Source organism: Talpa occidentalis, unplaced genomic scaffold, assembly GCF_014898055.3.
Source record: "Talpa occidentalis isolate TD23 unplaced genomic scaffold, MPIMG_talOcc4v2.1 talOcc4.15, whole genome shotgun sequence".
In the NCBI taxonomy this organism is placed as follows: Eukaryota; Metazoa; Chordata; class Mammalia; order Eulipotyphla; family Talpidae; genus Talpa; species Talpa occidentalis.
This window is the reverse complement of record NW_023601543.1, coordinates 26,838,817-26,851,083: the sequence shown is the minus strand read 5'-3', so window position 1 is coordinate 26,851,083 and position 12,267 is coordinate 26,838,817. Positions and strand designations below refer to the sequence as shown.

The window sequence follows — 12,267 nt, the reverse complement described above, 5'->3', positions numbered from 1 at the left end:
TTAGTAACTATTTTAGTCTTGAAGGAGATCTTTCAATTTATTGGTTAATGATTTTTCCCCCAAATTATTCACTCTTCATCCTTCTCATATCTACCAGAGCAAGTGATCATGATATGGGCAATGCTTAACAATTATCAGAAGGGTGTGGCCACTGTTCCAATTTCTCTACAGAGCCTTTGTGGATGGTTTCATTGTTTTTCATGACTACCCAGACTCCTTCAGAGGCTACAGACACTCATTTTATTTTATTTTTTTATTTTTTAAATAATAAATTTTATTTTTATATTCCCCATACAATTGCAGCCCCCCCATTCTGACCCCAATCCCTCCCCTCCCGCCCCCGCCCCCCTAAAAATGTCTCTGGTTCATAGTTTTTTGTTGATTTTGATTTTCACTTTCTTATAGTTATTCATTTTCCTGGTCCCTTATTTAAGTTTTCTAGATTCCTGCTATGAGTGAGACCATCCGGTATTTTTCTTTCTGGCTTATTTCGCTGAGCATGATCCCTTCCAGCGCCATCCATGTTGCTGCGAATTGCATGTGTTTATCTTTTTTTGAATGCTGAGTAATATTCCATGGTATATATGTACCACATCTTCTTGATCCAGTCATCTATTTTTGGGCATTTGGGTTGTTTCCAAAGCTTAGCTATTGTAAACAGTGCTGCTATAAACATAGGGGTGCAGGTGTTCTTTGGAATTGATGCTTCTGTGTCCTTTGGGTAAATACCTAGGAGTGGAATTGCTGGATCATATGGAAGCTCTATGTTTAGTAGGTCCAGAAATCTCCACACAGCTCTCCACAGTGGTTGGACCAGTTTGCACTCCCACCAACAGCAGACACTCATTTTAAATGTTACAAATACTGTTTTGAGTAAATGTAACATATGTGAGTGTTACAGGTAATTCTGTGGATTCAACATTGACTTGGAATTAATTACATCCACTTGTGAAACCATTTATCAGACATTCCTCACATTACACAACAGAAGCAATTCTAGCAGTCAAGTCTGCTATAAATCCTACTTCCCTACTAACTTCCATTATAAAATGAGAGACATGTTACTAAAAGAGAGTTGCAAATAGGCTGCGTTAAAACCCTTGGATGAAGAAGAGAGCCAGAGAGTCACTAGTCCTCTGGCAATTCACTTTTCATTTTTCCTTTCCTGATCATCTGAAAATTGGTGACTATCATTTCTGGTCACGTTCCTCATCTTCATGACCACAGGGATGTGTCTTTAATTACTACTAAAGTTACCTACCTCTACACTTTAGGACTTCTAGGCTTTGCCCTCTCCCTGCTTTGATGTGGGTGTTTTCATTCCTTTAATTAGGGACTCTACTGCAGCAACACACAGGCTTCACCAGTGGGGGTCAGTTCTCAAACTGTACTTCCACCTGAAAAGTCCTGTGTTGGAGTAGTCTGCTTATATAAAAATGCTCATTTTCTATCTTCAACTTGAATGTTTGATATTAAAATTCTGTAATCATCTCTTATTTCTCCTTCAGGCATAAATGTATACAGCACTTTGCATTTTAGGTTAAAATTATATACTTATGGTGAATTGGATATTTCATTCTTGGAAGAAAAGTTGTACCTATTTGACAGTGTGAATTTCTCAAAGTGAAATATATGCTTTCATAATATAGACTCAGTCCTCATAAAGGAAACTTGCAATATAAATAATTAACTTACAAAGATAAACCATAAACAAAGATTTTCCCATATCCTCTTTTTAATAATGACTGTATATTCAAATTCATCTCAGTTACATAAGCAAATACGCAGATTTACTGATACAAAGACATACACAAATGAAAGAAATATTCTAAAATTTTAACAATGTTTATCTCAGAATTGTGTAATTATGCATGACTTTCATTTCTTTATAGTTTTTGAATTTAAATAATTTTCAATAAATTTCAACTATGATACATACTACTATGGACAACAGGCTTAAATACATGCATATGCATATTTGCATTTTTATTGTGGTAAAATACAGATGACACAAAATTTAGCATCTTAACCATTTTAAAGTATACAGTTCAGTGGTATTAAGGACATTCATATTGTTGTACAACATCACTATTTTCTAGTTCTAGAATTTATTCATCACCCCAAATAGAAACTGTGTACCCACTAAGTAGTTATTACTCTCTGTTCATACCCTCTCCAATCCCCTGGCAATTACTAATCTGCTGTCTGTCTCTATGAATTTGTCTATTCTGGATATTTCATATAAATAGAATCATACGGTATGCAGTCTTTTGTGTCTGGCTCGCTTCACTTAGCATAATGTTTTAAAGTTTCATTCATGTTGCAGCATGTTTCAGTACTTCATTCTTTTTTATGACTGAATAATGTTCAATTGTGTCGCTACAGTGAGTTTTGTTTACTCCATTTGTCTTGTTGATAGACATTTGGGTTTTTACACCTTTTGGCTAGTATGAATAGTGTTGCTATAAATATTTGTGTGCACTTTTTTTTGATATATGTTTCATTTCTTTTGGATCTACACCCAGGTGCAATTGTATTGGCATATACTCTTTCAAAAAGACTTTAATTCTACTTTGATATTCTGTATGGGTGCTTTGGTGGTGGATGTGGTGCAGTAACAACACATGAAGGGGGAGACCCAATACTTATAAAATACAAAGTATTAAATCAGTGTTACTGCAATAAAAAAAAGGTGAAAATAAGTAAAATGCATGGCAATGAATAAAAGTTTATTAAAGCAAATATTTAAAGTGATTTATGTAAATATTTTACTGCATCATGCTGAAATCATTGAGTACAGCGACATATGGCATCAAATTAAAACATCCATAATTTATTCTAAAAGAAAAAGTAGCAATGCTTTTTCAGAATCATTAAAGATAACCCTTTAACATTCCATTCTATTTTCAATCACTGAGTATAGTACATTCTTTTTAAACCCAAATCACATTTTTATACTTAAAAATGTAATTTTCAACCTTGCAAACAAATTTCTTTTATGTTCAGCACTTTAAACTATGATGAGCTAACTGAAAAGTACTCTTTCCCCCTCAGTATAGCCATTGTAGCAGTATCTAATTCTCTTTCAAATATTTATATGTTAAAAGTATGAAACTGTATGTATCTATGTTCATTGTTGTTGTTACTTTAATAGGAAAGCATCACTAAGTGCATACTAAAATTTAATCACAAGAAAAGTACTAAATATACAGTACCAAGTTAAAAAATATACATATACATATATATATGTGTATATATATATATATATATATATATATATATATAAAATCTTCTAGAAATTCAAGCTGGTAGATTATCACCAGCAAGGATAAATATACTCTGAGAGAGTTCATAGTACCAATTCTTAAGTGCTTTCCCTCCTACCCTCCTAACAGATATCTGATACATCTCTTGAATATAAAATCCCAATATTATCAAGGTTAATTTTAGCTTAGACAGAGCTTGAAGCAAGCTAAAGAAGATATATTCTGTGCTTACCCATATTTTACAACTGTTGGATGCTCCCCATTTTCCCTCCCCCAAGCACATGCACACATGTTTATACATGTATCTTATGTATATCACACACATGCACATACATGTATGTACACACATGTGCCAAACTGTAATTTCAACTTAGCAGCTGCAAATAAGGAAGAAATGCTTTTACAGCTCCGTCATTCCCTAGATCTCAGCCTTTCCCCTGTTATTATTCCTACTTCCACCTCTACATACACACAACTCTCCACAATTCAGAGAGTAGATATAAAATTCTAGGTGGAAAAGAGGAAGCAGTAGCCTTACAAGAGCAAAAGAACCATCCAAACCATAAAATTTGTTAGTATGTAAGAGATATTATTTGGAATCATTTCAAAATAAAGTACTGGGGTATCGTTACACTTTTAAAAATTCAAATAGGAACAATAAACTTATAGAAAACAGTAAGGAAAATTCAATTCTATAAAAGGTTTTACACATTCCAACTTTGCTAGGATCAACACTCAATTTTTTTTCCTTAAAAAAATTTGAAAATGCTTTCATATTCTGATAATGCTCCAAAAATCCTACCACAAAACCCAGAAGGAACTCTTTCATCCTGTTCTCTGAAGAAGTTTTTAAATAGCTCTGGCATAACAACAACAATTTATATCATAGAGATTTTTAAATGAAGATTAAGAACTTCATAAATGTCTTATTCTATGTGTGGAAAAACTGAATCGAAGTGGAGTAAATTATCCAAATCCCCACAAGGAATCAGGGCAAAGTAAAAAATAAAATTCAAGTCCAATTAACTGTCAAGACAGCAATCAGTCCACAAAACAAACCCATGGGGGACAGTTATTCTTAAAAAGGAGTAGAATTAAAGCATGTTATATGGTAATGATAGTCATGTCATTTAATGAGTGTGAGTGTGAGCTAGAATACCAAGTATATCACTGAGTTCCCACTGTTCACTTATACAGCACTTATTTCTTTGTACTTTGTACTTTTTGCTCTGCTGTTAAACTACCTGATGCTTTATGGCAGGGACCCCAACCCCACATTCTATAGAATAAAAATATAATCAATATAGATACTATGATAATCACAAAGCTCAGAGACACCTGAGATTTAACCTTAATATTAATTTTTGGTGTGTTTAAGTGCATGACTAAGGTAGTCAAGAATGAATTAGCATTTCTTTAACTCCAGTTAACTAACACCCTGTCATTATCCACCAGCTGATTTCCCCAACTGGTATACTATCCTAACTCTTTTGTTCCTGTTTCTGAGAGGTATTCTCTCACCACCTAACTGTTGGTGGCAGTCACACCAGAGAGCATTAGATTGGAAATATGAGAAGAAATAAATTCTAATCAGTCTTTCTTACTTCTTATTAACAGCTTTTATTGGGTGCTGTAGTGAAGTAATAGACTACAAATTCAGTGAAAAGCAAATTAACTTGGGGATTAAAACAACACATGGCATTTTGCCTTTAAAAAAAACCCCCTTTACTCATAGCTTATTGATCACCTGTGAGATTTATTTATCCATATTAATCTTCACCTCCATGAACAGTAGAGAATGGGCTGAAAGAGTTATTTTCTGGGCCTAATGTTTAACAGCCACTCAAGAGTTACCTTTGTTTATCTCTAAAAATTCTCTATGGCCTTACCTCCCAGTCCAAATAATCACAGACATCTTCAAAGTTAGTGAGTAGAGACACTGAGCAGAACAGCCGTGGCAGCTCATCCCTTGTCATTGGGGGAAAACGGCTATCTTTAAGGGCACTGTTAAAAATAAAGCAAATATTAAAACAATCACTAGATAGTTGAGTTCCTAATTGAAAATACAATCATTTAAAAAAAGGAAACGATTTTAAAAATCCCACAAAGGTGGGAGATCTTCAAATGTATTCAAAGGCCCAAAGAAGCTGTTTTTTTTTTTTTCATTCAATAGCCTGTATCCATTAGCCAATCATGATCAAATCAATTGTAAAGAGTAAATGACCAATTATATTTCCTATATAGTTATTTTCTAGGCTAGTCCCCTGTTACTTTTAGATTCTGAGAATATTTTAATTTACTTTTGAGGAGAATAAAAACCAGACTAGTGGTAACTTGTGATAAGACTTCTGCATCTACTGCTGGTAGAAATTTATCTATCTATCTATCTATCTATCTATCTATCTAATAGATACATTATATATGTATAATATTGTAAAAAAAATTTCAGACCAGGTTTGCCAGTTACCATAGAAGAGCACTAAGAGTTCAAAACAAAAAAAGACCAAAATTTCATTTTCTTCAAGCAAAAGAAATCAAAGAAAATGAAAATAATCATGCAAATTATAGACTAAAAATACTTACAAGGATTTCAGAACCCCTGTAAAAGATAATTCAAGATATGACTAAAAAAATTGTGAAACTACAGGAAATGGGGCTAATCTAGGAAATAAAAGTGTGGCTAGAAGACCATTAATCACACCAATGGATTTCTGAGTACATCAACTCTGATTGGATCCTGTAATCAAGAGTAGCGTATTACAACGCATAACTCTAGAAAAACCCCAATGTAAAGGACGAAATGTTGGAACATTATAATTCTTTTTGTAACAGTAGAATAGACAGAACACACACACATACACACACACAGATACGTACACACAGAGGCACTGTGTTCCCCATTCCTTTTAAAGAAGCCACTTCCTGGTTAAGAAAAGCAAACATAACTCTAATTGCACACTATATTAATGGCACTGCTGGCACTTGCACTGCTGATCTCCAAAAATACTATATAGGAGCTAGGCTCAGAAAATATCTTCACAGATAATCCTTACAGGTTACAAACATTGAGCCTACACATTGCTTGGATCATAACAAAGTTCCATGGCCTTTGAATATAATTTAATTCTTTTTCAGTGACTTCTTCATTACTGGGTTTTATTTTTTTCATTTTTCTATCCCTTCCTTTGCATTCTCACCCTCACTATATTGTACAAATAAATACCTATGCTTGCTAAGTATCTTCAACGTACAATTTTATTGTACACTCTGACCTACTATATAAAGGAAAACGCTTCTAGAAAGATATGGAGATATTCTATATCAAGTATAATTTTTCCCATAAAAGGAGCCAACCAAGATTAACTAAGAAAATCTTTAGATTAACTAAAATAATCTGTAATAATTCATATGCTGAGAATAGCATTTCACTACTTTATAATTTAACAACATAGATTTCCTATGGTTTGGCTCTTTTTATTGTCCTATTGGCAAAAAGGGTTTTAAAAAATATTTTCAAGTTCTCATTCAAAGCCAAGATGAAGACATATATGTGTGTGTATAAACATATAACACTACCACCCCTGACACATACACATACTGGGGAGAAATTCTAAAACACAGACCAGAAAAATCTCATGCATTAAAAAACAAAAAAGGCAATCATACTTTCAGTTTTCCTATAAAAAAAAATGGGGGTGGGAATGCCTTATACATTAGAATAATTTAAATATAACTTTTTTTTAATAAGCTATTTTTTAAAGATTTATTTATTTTTATACAAGAACTGGGGTACAGGCCGGATGCATGGGAGGGTGAGAGGATTCACCAGAGACAGAGCGGGGAACAGAACAGGCAGACTGACTGAAATACACTGGGAGGGGAGCAGAGGGCGAGACAGGAGAGGTCTGCTTCGCCATGTGGGATCCTTGCTGGCCAGCTGGGATCGAACCCGCGCTGCAGAGGCTGCGGACAGCTTCACAGTGCGGTGCTCAATCACCTGCGCCACCAGGGATTTAGAGCTAGATATTTTTTATTGTGGTAAGAGATACATCCATTTTTAAGCATACAGTTATGAAGGATTAAGTACATTCACACTGCTGTGGAATCATCACCACCATTCATCTTTTTCCTTCTTGAATTAGAACTTTTTCCATCTTGTCCAACTTTTCTTGAGATATAATTCACATATCACAAAATTTACCCTTTTAATGTACACAATTAAATGGTTTTTCATATATTCACAGCACCGTAAAATCATCACCACTATCTAATTTTGAAATGTTTTCATCACACCAAAAAGAAACCTTCTACCTGATAGCAATCACTCTCATTCTCCCACCCCCAGTCCTTGGCAACCAATAATCTCTGTCTCTATGAATTTGCTTATTCTGAACATTTCATATAAGTGTAATCATACAATATGTGGCCTGTTGTGTCTCAATTCATTCACTTAGCATGTTTTTGAGGTTCTATTCATGTTGTAGCATATGTCAATACTTCACCCTTTTTATTGCTTTATAATATTCAATTGAATGTACATATCACATTTTGTTTTCTATTTGTGGATTATTTCCATTTTTTGGCTATTATGAATATGCTTCTATGAAAATTCATGTATGAGTTTTGTGTAGACAAGTGTCTATGTAGACATATTTTCCTTGGGTCTATACCCAAGAGCGGAAATAGATGATATGGTAATTATATGTTTAACTTTTTGAGGAATCACCAAACTATTTCCCACAGCAGCTATAATAGTCTATACTCCTGCAATGCAGTATATTAGGGTTCCAATTTCCTCACATTCTTGCCAATACTTGTTATCATATGCTTTCTAAATTTTAGTGTTAGGCCTCACTTTCTAATGATGAGTTTTTGCATCTAATGCTAGCTTTTACATTAAAACAATATATCTGCTGACATTGCCAGACGGTTACTCTTACAACACTTTAAGGCAAGTTATCATTTTGCTTATTTTCCAGCAAACCAATATGAGGTAAATTTTAGCTCAGAATAATTCAAACCATTTCAAATCAATGATATTTTCAAGTACCTAAAATGTAACTGAGGATCAGGCTAGAAAGCTTTTCGTGTATATGGAACCATGTTGCTTAATCACTCTGGACCTAAGAAAGTTTTAGAACAAGGAATAAATGGGAGAATGGTAGCGTAGCTAATGTGACTAGTGACAATCATGCCTCATCATACCAAGACTCAAATGTATGAGCTTCAAAACCCTGCAATAGTGAAGGTACATCAGTCGTGAAAGACATACTCATTCACATTAGACTTTTAATTCTTGAATTTCTCATCAACTCTAAGTAATTTTTCATTAAAATCATGAGCACAGAAAAATTCCAAAAGTTAGGAGCCCTCAGTGTCTAGGGAAAAGAACTAGTAATGAAAGGCTGGCAAGGTTTTAAGAGATTATAAAAAACGATGAAAAATGCAGCTGCGGACTGACCTCAGAGCTGCTAGGTTGGCGTGGATAGCTGATAAACAGGAGGATTCAGCTTCCTTCCTCCACACTTGCTTTAGTATATGCAATGTGGAAACTGAGCTTTCAGAGAGGATGTACTGTCCAGAGTTGTGTAGTGACTAGCTTGAGGTGAGCCAGCTAGTGAGACAGGTAGGGACAATGCCAAATCTCTGATTCCAGCCCAAAATTTCTTCCTAGTATCCACATTATGGTTACCACTATTGAACTTTAAAATCTTTTCCTTAATTTTAAAGTTAAATGCCTGCCTACTTCGCAATTCTAGATCTCATACCTGCAGTGCTTCTACCTAAAGAAGATAAATAATAATTCAGTAGTATTCATTAGTAGCCAAAGGGTAAATAAAGCTAGACTTCCTGTCTACTGGAAATCTGCAGGCACAGAAATGGTTTTAAAATATTAATATTGTCTATGGAAAGCATTTTATACCAAAGTAGTGTCTGCCAATTTAATTCTAGGCAGGCTACAGAACTGACAAACAAGGAGATCCTGTAGTAAATTCATGTGAAGTTCTCTTTGCTACATTAGGAAGCCATTTTCTTATGTTTAAATATTGCTAGGGGGGAAAAATCCCACTTACATACAAAACCAGCCAGCTGCTCCACCACCCATATGATGGAAGGATAAGATTTAAACAACAGTTTAATTCACATACCACATTCAAATATATTCAATTTAAATTGGCACCTTCCCAAGAATATATTTCACCTAATTGAGAAGCAACATTAACATCTGTCAAAGTTAATATCTAATGTTAAATAGCACTTTGATGAAAATGAACATTTTTTACAAAGGAATTAAAATTTAGCTATCAAAGCATCAAAGGGTTTGTGATAGTGCCTGGAAACTATGAGGGAAAAAACATCCGAAAAAAGACAAAACCTTAGACATAGAAGGGTTTCATAAAAAATATTCCATGCAACAGAAAAAGTGGTTTAAGTGAATCTAGTTAGCTAGTCATTCACACTTGTTCATTCATTCATTCCTTTCTAAAACATTGATGACCTTAATCAGTTAACAGTGGAAAGTTACCCAACTGAGAAAGGCTTCATGTTACAGGCAATCATTTTTCAAGACAAGGAAGTAATTAAAACCAAAATTAAAAATTGCTGTTTGGATAGGAGAAGACAAGCAAACCAAGTATACATTGGGTCTGAAGTTAAAAAACAAATACTGGATGGTGTCACATATATGGAATATAGGAAAACAAAGCCAAGGGTCAGACAAAATCAAACTGATAACAAACCCTTGAAATCTAACTGGAGAACTGGGGCTACCAAAAGAGGTGGGGAGGAGGGAGAACAAAGTATATAGGGCACAATGGACTATGGGAGCCTAGGTGGTATGGTAATCTACATATGAAGTGTGTGATCCTGTATCTCTAAGTTATCTACAGTGTTATAAACCAATGCTACCTCAATAAAAACATTTTAATTAAAACTGAAAACATAAAAAGTTTATTCATGAGGGGTATCAATCACCTAGAAATTCTGCCAGTCCTCCCTAGAGCTTCTGGAACAGAGTGCACATGTGGCATGTCTCAACTCCAGAAACTTAGAATACTAGAATCTTAAACCCAAATTGGAAAAATTATCCATAACCTCTCTTTCACATTAAGTAGCAATTTTAGCTTCCTGTTATTTAAAAAAAAATAACAGACATAAAATAAGTGACTATTCATCAAACCTAAGGGTAGAGAGGAACAACAAAGGACGTAATTATGGTTAAGGAAGGAGGAAGGGAACATTATTTTGGTGAGGGCTGTGATCCAAAAGAAAATTTTCAATCGTAAGCCATATAAAATGTTATTTAATTGGAAGATATTTTTCCTTCAGAGTAATGAATATACTTTGCTTGCTGCTCAATAATTATTAACATTAAAATGTATTACATTTAAAATATCTATTTTAAAATGTGAAATGAGTAATTAATAGGGTGGAAGAAAGAAGGAAGGATGGAACAAAAGGAGAGAAAATAAAGGAGGGTAAGAAAAAGAAAATGGGGGGCCTCCCTGGTGGCACAAGGGATTAAGCACCACACTATGAAGCAAATCTGCAGCCTCTGCAGCACAAGTTCAATCCCTGGCCGGCCAGGGAGCAACCCACATGGCGAAGCAGACTTCTCCTATAAAGCCCGCTGCTCCCTCAGCAGTGTATTTCGTCAGTCTGCCTGATCTGCTCCCCACTCTGTCTCTGGTGAATCCTCTCACCCACCCCCACCCCCACAAGCACACCTCTGGCCTGTACCCCAGCTCTTGTACGCATAAATAAATAAATCTTTAAAAAAAAAGAAAATGGGCATACATAATCTTAAAAAAGGTAGAGAGGAAGTGACAACAAATGGCAGGAATAGGAAGTGAGAGGCTAAGAAAGTAAAAAGTGGAGACACACAAGGGATAACTGAGAAGGCAAGCAAGGAAGAGTGGAAGGGTAAGAGGGAAAGGGAGATAAAATACAGTATTTTATTTGAAAAAAAAATGAGCAGGCAACTATAAATCAGCAACATTCTGCAAGGGAGAGGGAGGCAGAGGGAGCAAAACAGGGGAGGGAAGAGCACAAGGGACTAAGGTGATGGTTGATGGATGAATTGGTGGTAGGAATTTTCTGGTGACTACACCTGAGAGGAGAAAGTATACATTGTACAAAAATGAACAATGATATAATATATATATATATATATAATATGTATTTTATTTGGCTCCTATCCTATAGGATTCACTTAGGTTTTAGAGTGTTATCATCTACTGCCCTCTGATTTCTTAAAGTTCTTGAATTGCTTTAATCTCAAATTCTTAAACGCTTCTACTCTGAGATAGTCAGAGCTGCCTACCAGGAGGGGAAAATACTCTCTGGCTGCATGCTGTGATGACCAGAACAATACTGTCAAGAGTCTGCCTTCTAGCCACAAGTTCCTCACCTCTAAATTAGGGGAATAGTTTGGGAATATGATTTAGTGGTACAGAACAAAAGCTGGAAAACACAAAGAAACAGATGGCTAAATGTTTAGTGTATAAAGCAATGGTTTTCATTTCCCTCCATATAATGTTCATATAATGTTTTTTCCTGTAGTTTCTAGATTTACTCTATCCTGTTTTTAAAAATGAACTACCAGGAACTGGTTTTTTAAAAATTATTTTTCTACTGAAAATCTTTTAAAATATTGTACTAGAGCATAATGAATATAATTTTCTGTTGATGACTCAGTTTTATCTTTAAGACTTAATACAACTTTGGGTCACTCATTACTATACAATGTTAGAACAATGCTCTCACAGTCTTGGCAAGAAAAAATCTGCGGATCTGGAAATCAGATTACAGTACGAGCACCAACAATTTTGATCTTGGGAAATTTGAAAATGTGAGATCACTTCTACTTTTAAGAGAATGTAACACAAAAATAACCTGACATATGTCTTTCAGAGTTTTCAAGGGCTTTCATCCTTGTGTTCACTAAGTTAATATAAAACTAAACTACCTCTCAAATTGATTCAAATATAATTATTATTGC

At 34.6% G+C, this 12,267-nt stretch overlaps 1 protein-coding gene across 1 annotated transcript in view; it reads right to left on the bottom strand.

The window, feature by feature from the left end:
• The window catches only part of AMMECR1 (AMMECR nuclear protein 1), a 125,398-nt gene that overhangs the window by 18,958 nt on the left and 94,173 nt on the right, over positions 1–12,267 (bottom strand). Inside the window, 1 exon segment of the mRNA XM_037512071.2 lies at positions 5,156–5,270. Coding sequence (XP_037367968.1) covers positions 5,156–5,270 — 115 coding nt within the window.